General features: G+C 49.6%; 1 protein-coding gene across 2 annotated transcripts; it reads right to left on the reverse strand.

Moving 5' to 3' along the window:
- Positions 1-1,547: 1,547 nt before the first annotated feature.
- Positions 1,548-23,056, reverse strand: LOC144145933 (carbonic anhydrase 7-like). 2 transcript variants are annotated; one of them, XM_077677793.1, is made up of 8 exons: positions 22,826-23,056; positions 22,552-22,727; positions 21,927-21,962; positions 20,334-20,513; positions 15,003-15,154; positions 8,099-8,191; positions 5,945-6,175; positions 1,548-2,582 (listed from the first exon to the last, which is right to left on the reverse strand). In XM_077677793.1, exons 2-8 carry the CDS (start codon positions 22,622-22,624, stop codon positions 2,439-2,441), a joined length of 909 nt encoding a protein of 302 aa, XP_077533919.1. In that variant the 5' UTR covers positions 22,625-22,727; positions 22,826-23,056; the 3' UTR covers positions 1,548-2,438. The 2 variants fall into 2 exon arrangements, with proteins under 2 accessions (XP_077533919.1, XP_077533918.1); XM_077677792.1 differs by having other exon boundaries at positions 22,552-23,056.
- Between the last annotated feature and the right edge of the window lie 229 nt (positions 23,057-23,285).

Consider the following 23,285-nt stretch of genomic DNA (forward strand, 5'->3'; position numbering starts at 1 on the left):
AAAGATGGGCTTCTATGAGCTCGTCGGCTGTATTGTGCAGGCCCAGCTTCAATAGCTTGTCGGTGGCCGTGCTGACGGGAAGTCCAATGCACTATCAAGTTCTGGCTCGGGCAGGTGCCGTGATTCCCCTCCCCACAGTCGCGGTCGAGTGAGTAAGCCGTTTGAATCTCGGGTATTAATTCACGGTCGTGGCCGAGTCGGTAAGACGGAGTGTTTTTCTGGCCAATCTCCCTAAGTTGGTTTGCTTGGCTTGACGAACGTGCAGTCGAGGTACGCGTGCACGAGCGCTCGGAATTTTCTTGGTATTTTTAACTGCGGACACCATGCACGAACGATCGTCTCAGCAGCTTCACTGTCAAAAGAATTTAAGCTAGAAGAATCCCGCGTAAGTTTTCTGGCAGCGGCAACGATGACGACGACGACGATGATGATGCATTGCGGTGTCGGTTACCGGTGGCAGAGCAGCGATGGATGCAGGCATTGCGTGGGAACTAAGGCATAACGCGCGTTTTATAAAAATAAGTCGCCTTAATGCAATGACGTAGCCAGAAATATTTTTAAGGGGGCTTTATATGCCACCGGCCAAAAAAAAAAAAAAAAAAAAAAGGAGTGGGAGCCCGCCTCAAACAGTCTCAACCATTTTTATTTCCATTCGTTTTAAACTTCATTTTCATTTTATCAGCAGCGCTGTTGTTGCTGGTGCGGCGTCACCAGAAAGCCTAGGTCACAGTTACTCCCACCGTTTATCGCGCACGCGACTTGCGCGTGGCGTTTGCAACAAAATACCAAGAAAACAGTGCACGTGCGTCCGCGCCTCAAAGGGGGAGCACAAGTCAGTTCGCGCTACAGACGCCCAGCTCGCGAAGCCGGTTCTAGCGCATGCTGACGTGTTCCACTTAGGGAGAAATGTGAAAGCTCGCGGACGAAGTCACGCATGAGCAAGACGACTATATAGGTATGAAGATTACTACCACTACCACAGTGATAAGCGACGAAGGAACATGTAGATAAACAATTTCAAACGTAATGCAATGCGTGGTGGTGTGTCCTTCAGTGTTTAAATAGAAAAAAATCCTCATGCTTCGCTGTGCTTCGAGCCTCCTTTTTTCTTCGCCAATTTCTTTTTTTACTTATCAACACGGTGTGTACGACAAAAAGGCGGAAAGGATGGGGGGATGCGGCGATCACAAAACTAAGGGGGGTGCTCTGACACTGAACCCCCCCCCCCCCCCCCCCCGACCCCCCGGCTGAGCCCCTGATTTGATGCAATGTGAAAGTGATGAAGTCGAGGGTTTGACTGAAGCCCGTCTGGTCGGGAGATATGCTGAAGTAAAAACGGAGACACCGCCCAATAGAAACTGCTAAGAACTTTCAAAACTGTAAAAATAACAAACAAGGCGTTCCGGCTTCTGGAAACAAGGCTTCCGTAGCGAAGCCGAAACGTCTTGTTTGTTGTTTTTTAAAGTTTTTAACAGTTTTTTTTAGGTCGGTGCCTCCGTTCTTACTTCAACTTCAATGTGAAAGTGAAAATGTGACAAAGAAAGAGCGAGGTTTCTAAAACTTTTATTTTTACCGTGACAAGCGCAATTCGACTAGACAGCCACACAATGTCGGCGAAGAAGCATTCGCCGCGCTATCTTGCTGCGACCGTACGTATACTTACATTACATACATGTCGAAGTTTGTAGTCTCACCGCAGGGCGACAAAACGTAAGCATTAGGCACTCAGTGTAGCGCTGTGCATCGGTGTAACCGTGCGGTTTTTTGCATACACACGTAAAGATTGCAGTGCTTGGTGTTACATCACAATCGCTTAAGTGCTAGACTCCTTGAGTGCATGAGATCAGTCTTCGGCTGCCCGCGTAGCTAAATCCGCGAAGGGTATTTGCCTACGGGTAGTAACCGCGTGATAACGCCACAAAAAAAAAAGTGTGTTGTGCGGGGGTGCGGCGTTAAGTGGGTCCTGCAAAGAGGGGCTGTAGACACGGAGACCCACAAGGAAGAAGTAAATATTTCTATACTTTCCCCCAGAAGAAAGCCTGACATCTTAAAGTAATATAAAGAAAGAACATCTCCTATTTTCATTCGCACAATAACATGCGGCTGGGATTGAGTGGTTTTGGCCAAGGCTTAATTAATGCAGCTTTAAAATACAAAGCCACGTGTTGTGGGCCCAGTCTGTTAAATAAAAACAGGCATTGAAAAGTTTGTTGTCTTTCTCTGAAAATAATTTTCAGCGTTTGTGTGGGTCGGGGCGATAGTTTGCAGCTAGGAGTTCACCGATTCTACTCCCCCGCGTAGCATATTTCATCGTGCATGCCACTCCCAAAATGAGGTCGTCCTGACGTGTGCAGTAAGCTATAGCAGTCCTCGCATTCTGCGTCCTCGTGTCCCGACCGTTCCCGACGTCGGTCCGCCTCCGCGTACGCGCAGGCCTATTATTCTCCTTCTTGGTCGGCGAACAGGAAGTTGCTGAACACGTGGCGGCCGTGCAGGGGCATGGGAGGCCGGAAGTTGTTCACCAGATGCTCCGTGTGGTGGTCGCCGTCTCCGTGCACTTCCAGATCACGAAACGCGTCCAGCTGGGGTTAAGCAAAACGAAAATTGCTTAAAGGAGCCATGAAGACAAAATACAAGTTTGTGTTATTCGAAAGATCTCGTGTTTTATAGAGTGCCCCCAGCGCTTGTCCGGATGCAAACGATGCTTTATTCACTGAGAAATTAATTCATTTAAGTTGAAATTTTGATTTTCAAGATAAATCGTGCGTTTTCGTCATCTGCAATGACATGACAGGAACCGACCGCTCTGCCGCCGATTGGGAAGACTTATTTACCGTTAGTGAACCCAGATGGCGCCACCATATCGTGGCAAGTCGTTTTCTGCATTTGGTTTGTTTTTGACCGTATTTAAACCTGGCTTTTTTTTTTTTGTTCAGGGAGAAAATAATCGTTTCGTGAAACATAGTATTCGCTCGACACATATGGTCACGTAAGACACCGTGGCTTTAGTCAATCGGCCAGTGTCGTCTGAGACAATCCCAAAGTCCTGCAGTCCTGCGCAGCTAAACCAAGCATAGTGCGCGCGGTACTAACAGCAGTACGCATCGGTACTTCTATGTTTACGTGTGCTTTCGTAACGTCCACTGTTTGTCCCACCATTCTTAGGGCTTTAAAAAGAATGTGGCGTACATTTAAGCGAAAATTGCTCGTTCGGCAAGCTTATAAGCTCTGCCTAATTTACGTTTGCTTTTGCCGCCGTCCGCCAATCTCAGAGTTGGCTGGTATGACATCATAGGTTCTGTTGCGGGATATTGAGCTGGTGGGTCGCATGGCCATTCCATTTTTTTTCCTAATTATGTAGCTTATTTGAGCGAAGTTTACGTTAAAAGTGGTGTCAGTATGATTCTAACGAGGCAATCTTTTGAATGAGCCAAACTTGTGTTCTCTCTCCATGGTTCCTTTAATAAAGGCAAAAAAAAAACTGAGGGGAAGTATGATAGAAGGGCAAATAAAGATGTTTCTCGCTCTCTCTCTCTCCTGATATATATGATATATATATATATATATATATATATATATATATATATATATATATATATATGTGTGTGTGTGTGTGTGTGTGTGTGTGTCTGTGTGTATACCAAGGTTTCAGTCCTATTGCCAATGCTATTCGGCTTTTTTCGAAATATTTAATAGTGCCGAATGACGTATGCTTGTCATGTTTCTTTGATACAGTGATAAATACGCGAAAATAGAAGTCGAGAAAAAATCCGCCGTTTTTGTCCGGAAGCTGGAGTCGAACCCACATATCCGCATAACGCGTGCGGTGCACTAACCATTGTGCTATTCCGCGACGGCTCCCCTGTCGACTTTTACCGCGGCGGTTTATATTTAGAACTGCTCCGAGGCCGGTCAACATGCGCCATCCCTCGACCGCCGCGGGAGACGTAGAACGTGTTCTTCCCAGCGGCCGCCACGTAAGACGTGGTCGGAGGTCGGGGTTAGAAATTGGCATTTCCAGACTGCTGGAGCCAGAGCCCTCGTAATGCATGTAGCAGAACAGAAAGATAAGGAACGAGGGACTCGGTAAGGACACATATCGAGTACAAACCCTATAAATATCACCCTTGTAAAATATTCTCTCAAAACTCGCTCATAATTTACACTCACTCACAATCTCCAGGGATAGAGATGACCTCTGTTGCGTTACTGCTGTCCATATTGCGCCACTGTAGCGTGAAATTTGAAGATTTTTCAATGTTTCTTGCGTTTTTTTTTTCGGTAAAGAAGATAAAAAAACACTTTCGTGGCTGGGTTACCAAAGACTTTATTTTTCAACCACAACGCAGTTGTATTATGTCTCCATAGCCAATTTAAACAAAATTCCGCAAAACGTCGAGGAATGTGGGAGGTTCAGAGGTTCGAAGTACACTGCCGCGCATCCAATGAGATTGTGGTACGCCTAAAAAAAATGGCCGCGTATCTGCTCCTTTCGTTGCAAATGCCGACGAAAGACGATAGTCGACTGACGCCCCTGCCAAGTAAATGCCTCCCTTCTATTTCCCGCTCACCTCTGATACCGTTCCTCTCCCGGCTCGTTCCTCCAAAGATAACACGCTAGATGTTTTGCTCAAGTCAGTTTAAATTTACCGCGTTCTACTGCTCCAGGCCGGGGACCTCGATGTCAGCGCTGCCGTACAGCGGAGACGCGGTGATTCGAGGCACCCTACTTCAATGTTTATAGAACCACGTTGCCCTACTCCACGTGCATTCCAAGCGAAACGTGGATCCCACCTAGTGGAACCTTTTGTTTCTGTTGCCGTTTGATTTCTTAAAATTCCGCCAGGCAACAGCAGGCGACAGTTTTCTGCAGTGGATGTAGCATTTCATTTGATACCGCAAAAAACAAGCATCCACGAATTTTTTTAATAAAGGAACACTGAAAATATCACTTATGAATTGATTTTCTGCCTCACATTTGTGTAATGTTTTGTTCTTGCTCACCAATGTTGACAAATACGAAGATTGCCGCCGGACTTAGGCGTTTAGGTTTGGCTGTGGGTATGTAAGACTATTGCGCAGATTGAGTATATCCCTTTGGCGGAGTGGCTTAATCAAGTTACAGACAGTACAGACGGGCCAGTCACGCGGTGTCCGGTGGCATCAGCTGACTTCGGCGGCACTTCCGGCTGATGTTCGGGATTTCGGATGGTTATGTGGCTGGGAAGTTCTCCCGACGTGTGATCGTCTGGCGAGATTCGGCGTTGTGCGTTCCGCACGGTGTCCGCACTGCGGCCACACTGAAACATCAGAACATGCCTTGTTTCACTGTCGTGTAGCGGCAACGTTCTGGACTGTATTAAGCAGGATGTTCGTACTCACACTTCGAATGAACACTCGTTCAAATGATGTGTTGGTCAACTTTCTGATGTGCGCTGGTGCTTTTGTTCTGTGGAGAAATCGTAGTGCTGCATGTCTTCGAGCCCGGCCGCAACGGGCAATGTTCCCACTGCTGTGGCGTGTCCGGTCGATTCTGATGAGTCATTTGGAGCATGAGTTGGCAGCTCTAGGGGAAGAAGCCGCGTTGGTCTACGCGCTTTATAGTGGTCAGGAGTGACATCCTGAGCGTTTCTCTAGTGCCGTACTGAGCTGAGTTAGTTTATGAGCTGTTTTTCTGAACACTGGTGAAGTTTGTGTGATTTGATTTGTAGTGGCTTGTTGACCATGCCCAAAAAATTGTGCAGTGTGTATAATGATCATGTTACTTCAGACTGATTGGATAATTTTCTGTTCTTAGGGCAGCGCTGTTATCACTAGTCGGTGCGCCCTGATATGTGGGTTATAATAAATTCTCTTTACAGACGGGCCAGAGTTTCTGCGTTTAAGTAGCCCAAGAAAGACTATCGTCTTTAATAAGAGCAGGGTGAACAGCGCGCATACATACCTGCCGCTCGCTGATGGTGTCCGGGTTCGTGAGCACCGTCCAGATGACCGCCTCGGAGCACGGCGGCGTTGTGAGGGAACCCTGGTAGCGGTAGTACCGTCGCGCGTCTCTCGGAAGAAGCCGCGCGAACGAGATCGCCCTCCACAGCTTCCCTCGCGTGGAGTGCTTGCGGTTCATCCGTCTCAGCGCTTGTACGATGGGCGCAAGAGCGAGGTTGTCGAAGCGGCTAACCTGCGCCGGAAACGTTGGCGAGCATTCGCCGTATTATGAGCCATACGACTGCGCAATGCTGGAAGCGTTGCTTCAAGTACCTGAAGTTTGTGCAGAAATTAAAATTGGAGTAGAATCTCCGCTTTGTCAGCGGAACAAAAAAAACAGCTGTTTTTAGCATACACACACACAAAAATACATGGCTGTTCACCGTGCATTTGCTCGTATTGACATAAAAGAAACGAGAACCACCTGAACTAAAAAAAAATGCTGAGCTAGAGGGCGATGCATTAAACAAATGCGAGATGAAAAACTGATAAAAATTTTCTCAGAACGTAAATATTCAAAAAATCACCTGCACTTCCGGTATTCCCCCAACGCACAGCTGTTTTCAGGTGTTTCGATTTTGCGATGTATTGAGGAAAACCATTCCAGAGGGACATGCATGTATAAGCTCATCTACAGACCACTCTTTCAAATATTATGAATAAGAGAATTAGCGCTGTGAATAGCGCGGTTGCCACGAACATTGGCTTCACTGTCTCACTAGTCGGTAGATCTTAGGAGGGAGCAAGTGAGGGATTTGCGTGCTATTCTCCATGTGCTATTTGGTTCTGAAACATGTATTCCTTCTTTCGCGAAGAAGCCACTTCACTCCGCAAATTAATCCAAGTCAACGCTATGGTAAAGTATTTTTGAAGCAAAGCTTTACCAGTCTCGTCGAATGGTCTCGCCGTCGCGGGGAATTTGACCTTCATTTGACCTCCGCTGCAACGTATCCTTGGCAACGCATCACGTGACACTCCGGGCCGAGCTCCGCCGACAGCCGCGTTCGCTACCCCCCGCCGCCGCCGCTGCCGGCTTGGCGCATGCGCCCTCCACAGCTTCGTCGCTGTCTGACCACGTGACTCGCCGCGCTCATTCAAGCTTAGCCATGGATAAGGACGAGGCCTGGCCCTATTCTCTGAGTGTTGAGCGGGAGCGGGATGCTTTGAGCCGCCGTCAGCAAGCGGCGTCTGACCACCCCGCGGATATCGCCCGGCGAGCTGCTTCACACACTGACAGGGTCCGGAATGCCAAGAAGAAGAGCGAGCCGTTCAACTGGAAAAACGCCGGAAGCGGTACCACAACTATAGACAAAGACTAGCTATGGACGAATAGCGTAATAATTACAGCGAAATCGAAGGTTAACCAAGTGAAAACAAGACGTAACCAGGTTAAGCCAAGCTTTCGCTTTGCATGTCCAAAGTTAACCGAGTTCAGCCGCCGCCATTTTTTATTCTAGGAACCCATGTAATTATGTATGCACTAGAGCAGTGGTTCCCAAATTGGGGCCCCCGAGGACATTTGAGGGGTCCTCAAAGCCGTCCCCGAAACTCCTCCTCCCTCCCCATTTTTTACTCCTTTTTGCCAAACCATGCTGGAAATGCATAGCGGTAGCTTTGCTGCATAACATGTCCATTAAATTTCTCCACGTAGCGCAAGTTGGCTTTCTGCACAACACGCCAGCTATGCGAAAAAGCGAGATACACAAATGACAGCATATAAGTGTTTGGCTGACACTTACCTGCAACATTAAGGAGCAAATTATTTGACACTACGACACTCATCAGCATGAAAACCAAACACGAAAGGCGGCATTGAACATCTATGTTGGCGACTTTAGCTGCAAGTGCAAATTGTTTGACATTATGACGCGGATTGACACAGTTTATCGTGGGGTCCCCCATTCAAGCCCGAGAGGGGTTTTCTGTCCTTTACGTCCTTCGCCTAAATATTTTGGCACTTGAAAGTCTTATCATGGATTGCGAACTAGCTTGTACCAACACCGAAAGGGCAATCCGACGCACTCATGCTTGAGAGCCGCTGCACTAGAGTAGTCGCACATCGTGGAGTGCCCGGATAAATATTGGGCGCCAGCCGGCATAAGATAGGGTCACATACCTTGAAGAGCACGGCGACGACCGCGAGCCCGTCGCTGTGCTTGTAAGCCTCTTCCGGCGTGCCGTACTTGGTGTTCATGTGTACCAAATGCATCTGAAAGAGCACAAGCAAAGAGGACACTCCCTCGTCTGCGATAGGCGAGGGCCTGTTGCCATTCGTGAGCCGCAGACGTGTCATTCCCTTCTACGTCACATAATTCCAATCAAATCAGTGTGTCCACGTCGTTTGGGAAGTCAGCAAGCAACCCTCACATATATGGGGCATTGCCAAGTTGCAAAGCACCATCCGGCGCCCGCAGAAGCGCACACTGCTTCAGGAACGCGTGGGAAGCTTCACCGCGGAGCTTGGGGCCATGTCGGGTGCGAGAATGTATAGATGGTATTCACTGGATAGCTTAGATGTCAATTTCGTCGCTTGGAAACACTGGAAACGGCCGCGGACATCGCCGAAGCGCCACGGTCATGGCGCGGCTTGCGCCACTACGCCCTCACGCCGCAGAAAAAAAAAAAGAAGAAAACACCGGCGTGCGTCGTCTGCTCCATTTCAACCCGATTCTCGACGGTGGTGTCAACCGATAGGTTAGTAATTTCACCCACATCGGAGTCGTGGCATTACTCTGCGTTCGGTGAGGTAGATTTTAGAACGTCCAACACACATCGTGTGCTTAGCACGGACAAGTACCGCCATCCCGTCATCCCGTAACCTGCAGTGACGGCGCACTCACATGGTTGCCTGCATGCGTGTCTCGCAAGTGAATACAACTTATATGTATATGAGGGCTTGAGGATTTGCGATCACGATGATAAAAATCTAGCGCCGGTGGTAGCCGATTTTATTTCCCACATTAGTCCCGCTCGACGCCCCAGAGTTTGGAGGATTCAGTCGCCCGGTTGCACTCGAGTGCACCCGATTGACTGTTTTTACTCAGCCCTCCGTTCTTATTCGCTTGGTCGAAGTGGGCTTAAACGGACATAAGGGTTCAGTGAAATAAACGCATATTGTATAGTCATACCATACAGACGCATTTAATTATAGGACACAAGTGATACCCCAAGGCGAAAGTCTTTACGTACTCGAAGAAATAAAATTCAAGCAGACACGTGCTCACTTACGTGCGGAATTGCGGAAAAACCACATTTTATGTCAAGCTGTCCGACCCTCTGTGTTAAAAGGTAGGTCTTTCGTGATAATGTTTCCTTCTGTATACGTCTCCAATCACGCGAAGGTGTGGTCTCATTGCCATCGTCATGGCACTTTTCTCTTTGCGTTGATTTCGTTTTCCTTTTGCTTTTCGTCGTCTTTTCCTTTTGGGTATTGGCGGGGCACGCGTGGAGGGGATTGTTTTCTTCTATTCTTTTGCTTTCTTGTAATCGCAGACTCCAAACGTAAAACGGAAACGGAAACTACGCAATCCTATCACGTAACGCCCCGTCTATTTTCCCCCGTAACTGCCCGCACTGTGACACTCCCCTCACTACATACCAGGCAGTCGACCCTTGCCCCCGCCACAATCCCATCACTACCTCCCCTCTGCATTGAGCTACAGTGTACTAGAACAGAAAGGTGTGTCGTCCGGGGCCGATTAGGAGGTCCCTTTGGCGATGAAAATTTCTGCTGAGGAACTCTTTTTGTAAGCTGCGCCCCTGGCGGCAGCTGCTTGCCAGTTGGTTTCAGAGGCTTTGTTTGTTAAATTAATCCCTATTTATTGCTTTAAATAGTCTTATTTCTTTATTTCATGGTACAAAGTTTTTTTTTAAAACCCGTCAAATAACTGTTTAGTTTGATTTAAAAACTTATAGGTCACCTGAGCAACCCTCGCAGCGAAGTGTTATAATTTTTGTAGGTCACCTATTGGAAGGATACAAAATGTACAGAAATTTCGAGAATTGCCTACTAAGGTAAAGGCATTACTACGCCGCCAGTTTGCAGTTAGTTTTTATTACGTCGACCACAAATCTACACTATTAGTAACGATTAAATGTTGCAAATGAAGGGAGTTGCACTGTTGGCGCAAGTTTCGCCATTTTTTCTGCTTTAGTGTTCCGACTTTTTTTTTTTCTTTTTCGGGGTTTTCCCTTTTTACCTTCGTCGCGTGAGGGCAGCGTAAAATGGACATTTTTTTTGTTGTTCTTACTTCTCAATTTTATATTTTTGGTTTTTACAGATATCGACCGACCCATAATCACTGTTACGCTATTATAACGATCAAATGTGCTATCATCGCCAGTTTCGCATTCTTGTGCAGAGTGCTGCATGGTTGGTGCTGCGGAGTACTCGGCGAAGAACGCTTTTACGCATTCAAACTTCGTTTGCGGCTTGTTCCGATCCTCATATAGTCACGCCCACGCGGAAGTGGCTGCGCATGTACATCAGAATCTCGATAAACGGAAATCGCTTTAATGAATGTGACGAATGGCCACGAGAGTGATTGGCCATGCGAGTGAGCCAGCCAAAACGACAACGACGATGACAAAGAAGAGGGGCCGCGCGTAAGTGATCGCGGAAGCTGGTACGCGAACGGCTGGAAGCGAAGCGGCAGAACAGGGCGCAGTTGCGTGGGAACTACCCCGGAGAACGCTTGGTCCACGGGCCACCTGGAGCACAACCGTCGCCGCCCTCCGCCGAGGCTCGAGAGCGCGTCTGGGCGCCGTCATCGTGGCTCTGGTGTGCCGACTGCTGACGTTCCGGTCAGGCTGTTGGGCGCTGCCGTTCCTGCTGTTGGAGCCGTTAGAAACGCGTCGTGACTGGACGTGAGCTACCTTGCCTATTCGGCATTGCTCTCGGACCTTCCCAACTACGAGACTATTTTGTGTACCATCTAACTACGGGCTGCGCGTCCGTGTGACCCAAGCCCGTCCTGTCTTTAACGTCCCAGCGTCTACTGTCCTGTGCTTGTCCTCCGTCCTCTTAAATATATTCTTCGACGTGTTAAACAGTGTTCGTCTACTGCCTGCCTGCGTGGTCCTTGGCCCATTCATAACAAAAGTGGCGAGCCTGCCAGGATCCCACCTATAACATCTGCAGAAAGTTGAGTGCTGTGAGAACACGTCACTGAAGACAAGCATGGATGTCGAGAAGCTAGTGGCGATCGGGACGCAGCTTGGTCTCTCAGGACTGGAACTTCGCCAGTGGATCGAAACCCAGCGGGCGGAGCAGCGTGCAGAGAGGGCAGCTGAAAGAGAGGCACTCCGTGAAGCTGCTGAGAGGGAAATGCGTATCCTGGGGTTGAAGATTCGTCTTCAAGAAGGGTCACAAACCACCAACGCCGTTACTGCCGGGAACGAAGTCAACCCGAATGTGCCCGTCGTGAATTCGCAGAAGCTCCTACCACAGTTTGATGAAAGACGCGACGATCTACACGCGTACTTGCAGCGCTTTGAGCGCGTGGCGACGGGGCAGGGGTGGCCGCAGGACAAATGGTCTGTCGGGCTGAGTATGTGCTTGTCCGGGGAAGCCCTGACCGTGATTGGCCGCATGACTGCAGAGGAGTCGCTTGACTACACCAAGGTCAAGAAAGCGTTACTCCAGAGGTTCCGATTCACGGCTACGGCGTACCAGGAGAAGTTTCGGGAGGCCCGGGCTGAAGATGGCGAGACGGGAAAGCACTTTGCGGCGAGGCTCTCCAGCTACTTCGATCGTTGGGTGGAAATGGCCAACATTTCCAAGACCTACGAAGGTCTCCGCGATTTGTTAATCTCGGAGCAATTCTACTGTTGTTGCCACCCGAGTCTCGTCACCTTCTTGAAGGAACGCGAGTGTGCCACCCTGGATGCCTTGGCAGACGTCACGGACTGTTTCCTGGAGGCGCAGAGCTTTGGGAACTTAGGGAAGCTTCCAACTGACGCGCCGGACATTACGAAGGGTGCAGCCAACACACCGGGGAAAGGCAACACAGAAGTATTCTTAGGCGATCGTCGTCGACAACGCGCGCAAGTCTGTCGCACTGTGACCAAAGAACATGAAAACTGCTCCAAGCATGGCCGCCCAGGTGGCAGTTCCGACAATTGTCGAAGCGGGTCAGGAGACCAAGATAATGTTATCGCATGTGCCATTTACAAGCCTCCAAAGAGAGTCTCAAAAACCAAGCTCCACAGGAACCAGATGTCGGGCACAACTGGACGTGGTTCCAACTATATTAACACCAGCGGTAGAAATTCACCGTTTCTCGTCAAGGGAATGCCAGTTGTTCCTGGACGAGTGCTAGGAAAATTCGCCAGCGTGCTTCGAGACACTGGAAGTGACACAGCCATCGTCCGCCGAGATATGGTCGACGACAACTGCTTGACTGGGGTGACACGCCGAGTTGTTCTTCTTGACGGCTCCGTCCAGGAAGTCCCAGAAGCAAAGATCCAGGTCCACACGCCCTATTTGGTGGGAGAGATCACCGCAGCCTGCATGAGTCGTCCCATATACGACCTGATTCTCGGCAATATCCCAGGCGTCAGGGAGCCTCACCACCCAGATCGTGACTGGGAGTATGAAGTGGCTGGCGACAGGGAAACACCGAAGAGCAGCCTGGGACGAACACTACGTTCGGAGCCTTGCTATCTGATTTCCGCTGTTGCAAGGACTGAACGACCGCAGACCACACGGTCCAACGTGCCACCGCCTTCGTGCACTCCTTACAATCGAGATCGACTACCCCAAGAGCAGCGCAACGACTACACTTTGAGGTCCTGTTACCGAAAAGTTGGGAGGGAGTCTCGGTCCGCACGAGGTCACCGCTACACTTTCCTCGAAAGCGAAGGCCTGTTATATAGAGAGTGCCAATTTGCAGAGGGAAAGACGGTGAAGCAGATGGTAGTGCCGAAAATCTTCCGGGAGTTCATCATCCGAGCGGCACATGAGAACGTCACACCTCGACATGCGGGCATTCGCAAGACTGGTCAGCGAATTTTAGACAACTTCTACTGGCCGGATCTGCAAAATGATGTTAAGCGGTTTGTGCGCTCATGCCACATCTGCAGCCGGAGAACGACGGACAAGTTGCCGCTGCATACATGCTCAACGACACGGTTTAATGAAAGCTACTGACTGGCAGTTTGAGAACAAACCTTTGGCCCGCTTCTTTACTCCATGCGTGTGAACCAGCAGCGACAAGCCATCATGCAACTGACTATTTCTGACGGCATGCTGTGCGTGAGTGCGCTGTGACCATGACCAGGGGAAGTGACTAGTAGAATAGTTGTTGGATCCCCTAACAACTTTCTTAAGGTGGGGGTGATGTGACGAATGGCCACGAGAGTGATTGGCCATGCGAGTGAGCCAGCCAAAACGACAACGACGATGACAAAGAAGAGGGGCCGCGCGTAAGTGATCGCGGAAGCTGGTACGCGAACGGCTGGAAGCGAAGCGGCAGAACAGGGCGCAGTTGCGTGGGAACTACCCCGGAGAACGCTTGGTCCACGGGCCACCTGGAGCACAACCGTCGCCGCCCTCCGCCGAGGCTCGAGAGCGCGTCTGGGCGCCGTCATCGTGGCTCTGGTGTGCCGACTGCTGACGTTCCGGTCAGGCTGTTGGGCGCTGCCGTTCCTGCTGTTGGAGCCGTTAGAAACGCGTCGTGACTGGACGTGAGCTACCTTGCCTATTCGGCATTGCTCTCGGACCTTCCCAACTACGAGACTATTTTGTGTACCATCTAACTACGGGCTGCGCGTCCGTGTGACCCAAGCCCGTCCTGTCTTTAACGTCCCAGCGTCTACTGTCCTGTGCTTGTCCTCCGTCCTCTTAAATATATTCTTCGACGTGTTAAACAGTGTTCGTCTACTGCCTGCCTGCGTGGTCCTTGGCCCATTCATAACAATGAAACTGTCGTTTAAACGGAACAGCAGCCTCTAAGTAGGTTGGTTAAAAAACTTTCGGCAATCGGAACTAAAATTTCCGCGTCATCGGGTAAACGGAACCGAAAATGGAACTTCTTGTTAGGTACATCGCCATGAGCATCAACTGATGAAGATCCTGTCCAAACCAAATTGACGCATTTGTAGTGCACAGTGACTACCTGTTGCCAAATAAACTTTGTGAATATTGTGCCTAAATCCCTAATAGTTGTTGTACCTAATATCCCGGCTACACTAGAGTCCGAATGTCATTTGAACCAAATGTCATTTAACTCAAATGGGGTGCTTCGAATGCCACTCAGAATTCGCCGTGCTACACTACAATTTCGATGGCATTTGAAAGATTTCCCAATTACTCGCCGTCATGGAGGAAAGAATTCTCGCCGTGCTGTCGTGGCGCTGTTGTCGCCCCGTTCCGTTTTCGTACAATAATACAACAATCAAATTTAGGAGCAGTTCAAGGCAGTAAAATGATATCAAATTAGAAGAGACACCAGTTTTGACTCTAATGTGGCGGCTGTCTTGCGTGTTTTTTTTTTTTTTTGCGACTGACCCACTAGTTTTGAGAGTATGAAAATTTTATTTTAGGTAAATCAACAATGAACAATGCTCCACAAACAAAAATATTTTGTTTGTTTTACGTACGGAAGAATTATATTTTTGTTTGCCGATCGAAGACGCTGCGTGCGAGAGTGCTCGAAATGGCATTCGAAATCCCAAATGCCTCTCTTGGTGCTCATTTGGCTCGAATGTCATTTGAGCCGAATGGCATTTCAAAACCTAGTGTAGTAGCAGAACTTGGCATTCGAGTCAAATGACATTTGGTTCAAATGACATTCGGACGCTAGTGTAGCAGGAGTATAAATTCCGAATAGTTTTCTTGGTTTCTGAAATCTACCTATATACATTCACCTTCCAGGGCACATAAATTTGCACTTTTTGCACATCTGTCGCAGTAAACGGAACTCCTGTTAAATAGAACTAATTTCTAGGGTCCCTTGAAGTTCCGTTTATCGAGAGTCTACTGTACTTGCAAGACGAGCACGGCTAGTGCGTCGGCGTACCTCCATGGCATACGGATGGCCGTCGATGACGTGTTCGGAGCCCACGCCGGACCGGGCACCCCAGTGAAAATGGAACTGCACGAGCTTGTAGATCCCCGGCAGGCCTGCTCCAGCGATCGCCGTCTCGCTGTCTTCCTCCGGAGTCACCACCACTGCAACGCCGCAGCACGCCGCGTGAGGTGCGGCCACGTATACGTCAGAATGAGCGCCTATTCGTACGTCGGCTGGCGGAGACGTTTTCGGGTGCTTTGGAAAACAACGTGAATCTTGCGAATGCAGCGGCGATCTTTCGGGGGTTGTCACCATCGCCTTTTCTTCCTTTATTTTTAGTAAGCACGCATCCGACGAATGATTTCGCTATCTACCAGTTTAAGCGTCTGTGTTTGCGCGCGTGCGTGCGTCTACGTATATACAGGCGCGGATATGTGTGCATGTCTGTGTGAGAAGGTGAGCTTATTATATTTCTGATTCCCTCATCTTTACAGCAAAGCTGCATATTGGGAGGGTGGCAGGATTTTTTGTGTCCGTCAACAGCAACCACCACAACAAGGAACAGCCCCTGGCTCATACCCACTCATGCAACATATACATACTTGGGGAGACTGTCCGAGCTATTGCAGTGTGAACTGAAACGGCCTCGGAAGGGTCGTGCTCGTGAAGCCGAGCGCAGGCGGCAGCCGAGGCGACCTTCCATATCCATGTCAGTGCAGAACGGGCACTTCCGGTGCGATGCGGAACTTTAAACGTGGAGAAAGACTACTCTCCACAACTAAGCCGACCTAGAAGACCCTTGCTTACGAAAATAATGCGTAGAATTGATCTAAGAAAGCATTTTGTTGTGGGCGAGCGACGAAGCAAGTATCCGCTCCGACCCATTACACCCTGTTCCCCCAGCACGGCACGACCCAGACCCTGCGGACGACAGAGCCGCTGCCAAGCAAGAGAGCAGGGTGGAGCTCCGTGCTGCTACACCCCATGACCCACGACCACTGCCAGGAGGACTTCCCAGAGGGGCCCAAATCCTGCTACACAAAATAAGAGCAAGGGCTGCCCTTACGGAGGACGTGCTTACGGAGGACCGCCTTCCCCATCCCTGACTAGACCTTGAGTCACCCCTTCCGAATAAAGAATTATAATAATAATAATAATTCCAGGCGACGCGAAGATTTCGCTGACGTCATATTCTTCACGGAAGTGACGCCAGTACAACGAAGCAAGCAGCCTGTAAAGGGTGCACCCCTGCACACAGGGTCTTCTTGCGGGGAAGCAACATTTAGTACTAGAGGGTACGTTATACTTAGTGTTGTTCGTTTTCGGTGTTGTATTTTAACACGAAAGTGTTTTATGCCGGGATATACCCAGATTTCACTGACGTCATATCCGTCACGGAAATGACGCCAGTGCACCTTTGCCGAAGCGACCCGCCAGCAGGGCGTCGCTCGCCAAGCACACCCACAAGACAGCCGCCGACCCACAAATCATGCTCAGCTGCAGATTTTGCTGCACTTTTGTGTTTTACCGATTCCTATGACAGAGGAATCAACCACAGTATTTTGCAATAAAAACATCCCCCAAAAGTTATAATTCGGGGGCTCGAACAGCGTTACAAGCCATGACGCTACCCGCTAGGCCACAGGGTCACCTCTTTTTAGCAGTTAACCAAGAAGCTTGCGGCAGTGTTCAAAGCTAACCACTAGTCCGCGCTGCATGCAACCGGTAGTTCCCGGTCTTCCTGTCGCGCGTGGGAACGTCCTGTTGCTGGACTTCCTTTTCGTAAATCTGCTGTAGGTCGCGCGTCACGCAGGGGCAAGGGCAGGTTCCCAGACCCTCCGGCGGCCTCCCAAAAACCGGTTCCCAGACCCCCCGAAAGAGGGCGCAGTGGCCTCGCAGGGGCGGAGAAGAGGGGAGGGAGCCTTCCGCCGCTGACGTTTAGCTGCCGATTCCTTTGCGCGAAACGTAGAATTTGTGCGGCGACGACGCTGCCATTCTCGGGCGAGCGCCCATTGATGATCGAGGCGACACAAGAGAACTTCAGTTCCACTGTTTCGGCAGATTTCCCAGTAGTTGGAACTGGGTTCAATTTTTTATTTTTACCGTTCCTTGAGCTCTCATGGCGCTGAGCAATTCCATAATTATATGCTCCACATCTTTCTTGACCAATCCCCCTGAATGGGTATGCGTTATTTTTATGTGGGCCAGCAACTGCTACAAGGAATACTACGCGACAGAATTAGCGGGCGCCGCCCACAGCCCACCCCCGACCCGACGGTCGCCATCGACGCCCAGCCCATACCAATGGTCATAACTCTACGCATCTTCGGCGTGCAGTACCATCACACTGACTCACCTGACTCACCCAACTGACTCACCTTATCCAACGAGTATGCTCCCGTCAACACGGACTACGGGAGACAGACACCTGCCGGATCGTGCAATCCATGATCACGAGCCGCATTGTGAATAGCGCTCCCATACCTCGCTCTGAAATCCCAGGACATCTCCAAACTCGACACACTAATACGAAAGTCGTATAAGGCAGCCCCTGGGCTTCCCAACTTCACTTCGACGGAACGCCTCCTTCGGCTGGGCATCTATGATACAGTTCCAGAGTTCATTGAAGCACACCTTACAAGTCAACGCCAGCGGCTGCAAGCTACCTCCAGTGGCCGCCCCATCCTACCACCCCTCGGCTACCCCTCCAACGCCACTCCCGAAACCTTCTGCACCCTCCCCCCCACAACCCTCGTTGCCATCCAAGTACTCCCACCAAAGCACATGAACCCCATCTACGACAAGGGGCGCCGCTCACAACGCACACGACTACTACTTCAACGTTACAGCACAGACCCCACCACCTACTACACAGACGCCGCCCCATACAGCAGACACGCTGCACACGCCATCGCAATCATACGCTCAACAGGCAACACCACCACTACAGCCACCATACGCACCACATCTATTGACACTGCGGAGGAGGCGGCCATCGCCCTCACCATTGCACACACACCTCACCTGTTACGTACATCGCCATCTTGACTGAATCCCAATCCACCTGCCGTCGCTATGCCATGGGTCGCATCACCAATCTCTCCCTTTCCATCCTCACGCAACGACCCACACTACCAGACATCAGTATCGTATGGATCCCATGGCATTCGTCTCTTCCAGGGAATGAGGTGGCTCACGCCACTGCCCGCGCCTTAACCTACCGGACATTGCCGGAGGGACTGAACCACCCACCATAACCAGACACCCCTAATCTCCAGCCCTTGCCCCCCCCCCCCCCCTTTTCCCACCTTCTCCGACATACTTTCCAACTGCCGTCAGTCCCGCCGCCTCTACCCACCACCTCACCCCTTCCTTCCCATCGCGGACGCACGGATCTGGTGCCGCCTACAGACCAGCTTTTTCTACAACCACCAACATCTATATATACCACATATCTCTGACCACCTACTCCCTAAACTTCACACACTGCAACTCCCCATTGGCAACTCCTCATTGAAAACACTCCACTTGATATGTCAGTGCCCTACTGACCCCTCACCCCCAACCCATCTAACCTATAGAGCAGTGAGAGTGCGTGCTGCGCACGGCCAGCTCAAGGACCAGGCTACACTGGTCGAACGGGCTAGGTCAGCGGCCGTGGCACATGGCCTGCCGGACTAGGATAACCACCCTTTCCCGTCTTCTTTAACACCCTCCTTCGTCCTCACCCAATTTTCAGGAACAAATGTTTACTCAGTGACTCTCAAGGAACCCCCAGTCCATCTCTGCGCGTTTAAGCAGTCCTCGTTGCACTTTTGCACTTAAGTCGGCCAGCCTCCTTTCCAATGAAGTGGAGGTAGGATTTGGTATGGGGAAAAGATTAGGGTTCTGTGTACATGACCAGACAGAATAACAAATGATGGAGGGTGGGGAGCTGCGCAAAGAACAGCAATAGCAATGTCAACAACGATGTCGGGCGGATAGAAGTGATGGAGACTACACGTGAAGAGTTCCAGGGTATAAATATGCCGTGTATAGGCAGCTCCCACCAAACAGTTCTTTGAGGTTAGAAGTTTTAAAAGAAAAAACTTACAGCCTTCTCCCTTCGCTGGAGCCGTTACCATCAAAATAAGAAGAGTCGTACACTGCGCCATCAAAGGAAGGGAAACGGCTCGATTGCAAGGCGATACTGGGGGCCGGGTACCACGAACTCTTTAGCTTAAATGTTGACCAAGTTAATAGCTCGGCAAGGTTGGGTCAGTGAGTCGGAAGTTATGTGATATGCCTCTTTTTTTTTTCAGTCGACTCTGACACTCTGTGGCGGACGATTGTACTAGCCCTGTGTGAAAGTTTCTTGCGATCGCGTGTGAGTCTTATTATTTACCAGAACACTATAAACTAATCGAAATCCATTGTCGCTTGTCAGCAGTAATAGAATGGAATGTTTCCGTGTACTTATATATGCACATCATAAAGTCAGAAATTGTCGCTCATCGACGTTGTCAAAACACACGTTCACACATGGCTTCCTGAACTGAGGATCCACTCCTATCTTTACAGCTCAATAAATGATTCATCTCTCTCTCTCTCTCTCTCTCTCTCTCTCTCTCTCTCTCTCTCTCTCTCTCTCTCTCTCTCTCTTCGCGCTGGTCTCGGACGGCACACCGTCCATTGAAACTTCCGGATAAATTATCAGATTTGATTTTCTTGTGCTTATCAGGCCAATATCCCACGATCAGTGAGAGCGATAATTGCTTTATTGAGGTAAGGAGGCCAGATGCCGTGGGGGGAGAGGTAAAAAGGTAGGGAAAAGAGCAGTTCTCTGCGTATTCACGCAAAGGCTCGCTGTTCATATGGAGTTCACAGTTCACTCGTTTTTTTTTTCTCCTCACTTTTCACGCATAAACCTGGCATATGGAGCGTGTGTGGTGCACTCTATAGGGGAGTCGGACAAACTGCTACACCATTTTGAAAAGACCATTCTCAAGGGTAAATTCGGCAATCATTCCAAGGGTTGGTGGATCTTCCCGCACCCGGCGTATGTGTTCGGATTCGAATGTAGGTACCGGGCCAATGGCTAAAAGCAGCGCACGGCCTCTGTCGAAGGCGGGACAGAGCCAGATTAGATGAAATAAATTTGGTGTGCCATCGCAACCACAGTGTGGGCATGCAGGGGTGGAGGTCGGACCCTGCAGGGGCTGTCCATTTGTATATAACGTGAGGGGTGTGCAACGAAGTGTATCATTTTCTGCAAATTGCAATTTCACCACCCATAATAAAGATTATTTCGTGCGAATGTGCAACCGATGGATGCGCGTTCACGTTCCACGTTCCACGTACCCGTGTGGCCGTTGTTCGTAATGGCGACGTTGCGGTGCCGGTCCTTGTAGTGGATGTACCTAAGGGGGCCCAGCGATGGTGAATAGGTGGTCTCTTCGGTGTGGATGTCGATGGGTGACTGGTAGTAACCGTCGCACTGGTTCTGCGTGTCCAATTTCAGGTGGGACCATTCCGCGATTCCTGAGCCGTGGCAGAAAAAAAAAAAAAGAAGTCTAGGCCTTCTTTTAGAGAACTATGAAGAACAGCGACGAAGTGTGGTGAAAGGCGTCCCTGACCGACCATTGATCAAGAACGTGCACACCTTGGCATTAGCAAGGTTTGTAAGAAACTGGCACACAGCATAACACGTCGGCCGTCTTCATTGCTTTTGGAACTTAACCACTAGACTTAGCAGGACAGTCTATGAGTGTGATAAAGGGCTTCGGAACGAACACACGTACAGACGGACACATTTTTTTTTTTTTTTGCTGCGGCCCAGGCGTACATGACACTATGTGATGGAAATAAAGGTGGAAACAAAGTTAATACCAATTGATTGATTTAGTTGATTGTAGAGTTCAACGCGCCGACGCAACGCAAGCGATGAGGAGGGCCGTAGTGGAAAGCTCCGGATTAATTTTGACCATCTGGGGATCTCGTACACCGAAATCTCGTACGCCGAAATCTCGTACGCACGGGCGTTTTTGCTTTTCGCCTCCAGCAGAAAAGTGGCCGCCGCGGCCGGGAATCGCGGCCGGGAATCGAACCCGCGTCCTCGTGCTAAGCAGCACAACGCGTTAGCCACTGTGCGGTGCCACCTCGGCGGGTAAAGTTTAACTAATGTCGGCTGCTCGATCCTAGACTTCCATATGACACGCATGCTATTTTTCGGCATAACCGGCCCGTTATTTTTTTTTTTTTTTTCGAAACGCCAAGCACGGGGCATCGCAGTGTCGTGTTTTTGTTTAGCGAAAACGACGAGCGAGATGCGGCAAACCCTTTACTCTCATTTAGCACAGGCAGGGCGTTAACACCTACGGCACAATACAACTTCGTGGGACGTAATTTTATCAACATAATTACATTTCGCTGATGTGTCAATTCTAATTCAATTCCACTAGACTTTATTCAAACTTTTCTAGAGCAGAGCTGTATGGCTAGCTTCCCGGGGGTTTTTCGTCTCTGTTTCCGAGTTATGTCCGAAGACTTCCAAGGGTTCTTTATGAGGAGGCAGAGAAAACCAACAAGGCATGTGCTGACACCTGGCGTAGCAAGAGGAAGGCTAAGAAACCATCTTTTGATTAATCGATCGATCGATCAATTGATTGTGGTGTCCCCTTTCTAGCGGCCGGGTGATGACATGTCATATCACAGAACTATCAATGTATATTCTACGACTGTATTAATTCTATTGCTGCTATTAACAACAGGCTGAAATTAAAATTACTTAATACGACGTAGCGCCACCATGTATGGGGAGGCGGAGCAAACCATTAAGGGTGTGCTCAAACCTGGCCTAGGAAGAGGAAAGGTTGAGCAGACTGAATAAAAAAAATTATTACATGCTGTTTATGGTCCGTATGTGTCGGGTGAACGAGAGTGAAAAGCAGTTACCTTTTTTTCCGTAACCCCAGTGGCCACCTGCATGGCCTGTTGGGAGACAGACGTAATAAAATAAATAAGAAGAAATGTTCCCAAGCGGACGAGTGACCTTCAATAACGCACAATTTGCACTCAGGGGAAGGGGATATACGTGCACAGCTTCGTTTACGTAATACTTGTACGTAGCCGCACAAGAGCGTAATATGATGATTACGCCCTGACGACTAAATTAATGTCCGCGAAGTTTGCGCAGTGAACTCCGAAGTGAACCGGCCCGTTATACTCAAACCTCAAAGCTCACTGCATTCAAAATATCGCATTCCACGAGTGGGTACATACGAAGCTCCGTAAACAGCCTTGTTTTTAAACCAACCTACAACACACCTTTGTGTTTAATTAGGGCTGCAAAGGTTAAACGTACTCGAAAAGGGATAGTAAACCAGCCTCGCGTTTTCGTAGACTACAAACTTTGCGCAGACTTCAGTATTTTGCGGAAACCAAAGCTGGTATTCGTTAAGCCTAACTAATTCATCGGCTAAGTTTGTGTGAGCTTGAGTTTATGTTACAATCAGTCGGAATTTAGCGACGCACATAACTGACTTCAAAAAATGTGTTGGAAGGCTGCTTCACTACTTACATGAACGAAGAAAGAAGAACCAGCTGCAAAACGATGCGATCAGAACCTTGCCGCCTTTTGGAAGGGGGGCCATGTCGGTGGGGGCAGGCCTTCCTTTTTGCAGTCAGATTGCCCGGTGTCGATGGTCGCAGAGAGATTCGATGGTCGCAGAGAGACAGAAGCCTTGACTGCGATTCCTATAGTACCATATGTCGCTAGATTAACTACGCTTATGAGTCACCGAGATCCGAGTAAGGTGATAATAATCACCGCGATTGACAAGATTGCTGCTCACCGCAGTCGGAGTTACTGAATCACCGCTGTACAAAATGTACAAATTGTACTGAGCCAAGTTCCAAATTCGTGTTCCTTGCGCCACGTACACGGTATAGGAACAGAGAGATAAAACACTGTTGGCTGTTCCCCGAGGCTTCTGCGTGGCAAATGAGCAGATCGCATTCCCGAAATGGCGCCACGTATATATGCGGTAGGAAGAGAGACAAAAAAACACTGTTGGACCCTCCTCCCCCAAGCTTCTGCGCAGCAAATGCGCAGATCGTTCTCGAAATGACGCCTGTCAGGACCTTTCCATCATGCATGTTCCTCGCATACGGGACCTGAACGCCATTCCTGTGAAGTTGTGCGCAGTGCTATTTCATAGGCATCCAGTGCCCCGTCCCACCCTCTCACTGCGAGGCACAACGTAGTCCCTTCCCTTCAAACACAAACAGCCTCAAATCCCTGGTTATCACAAC

The sequence above is a fragment of the Haemaphysalis longicornis genome, unplaced genomic scaffold, assembly GCF_048455015.1.
Source record: "Haemaphysalis longicornis isolate Haplotype H1 unplaced genomic scaffold, Haemaphysalis longicornis Haplotype H1 scaffold_7, whole genome shotgun sequence".
Classification (NCBI taxonomy): Eukaryota; Metazoa; Arthropoda; class Arachnida; order Ixodida; family Ixodidae; genus Haemaphysalis; species Haemaphysalis longicornis.

Excerpts from the sequence above, each read along its gene's own strand:
- LOC144145933 (XM_077677793.1), bottom strand. The coding sequence starts at position 22,624 with ATGGCCCCCCTTCCAAAAGGCGGCAAGGTTCTGATCGCATCGTTTTGC. Across the intron at positions 8,192-15,002 it reads GCCATCCGTATGCCATGGAG|ATGCATTTGGTACACATGAA; the intron begins GTACGCCGACGC and ends GTGCTCTTTCAG. Across the intron at positions 6,176-8,098 it reads TCGTCGCCGTGCTCTTCAAG|GTTAGCCGCTTCGACAACCT; the intron begins GTATGTGACCCT and ends TTTCCGGCGCAG.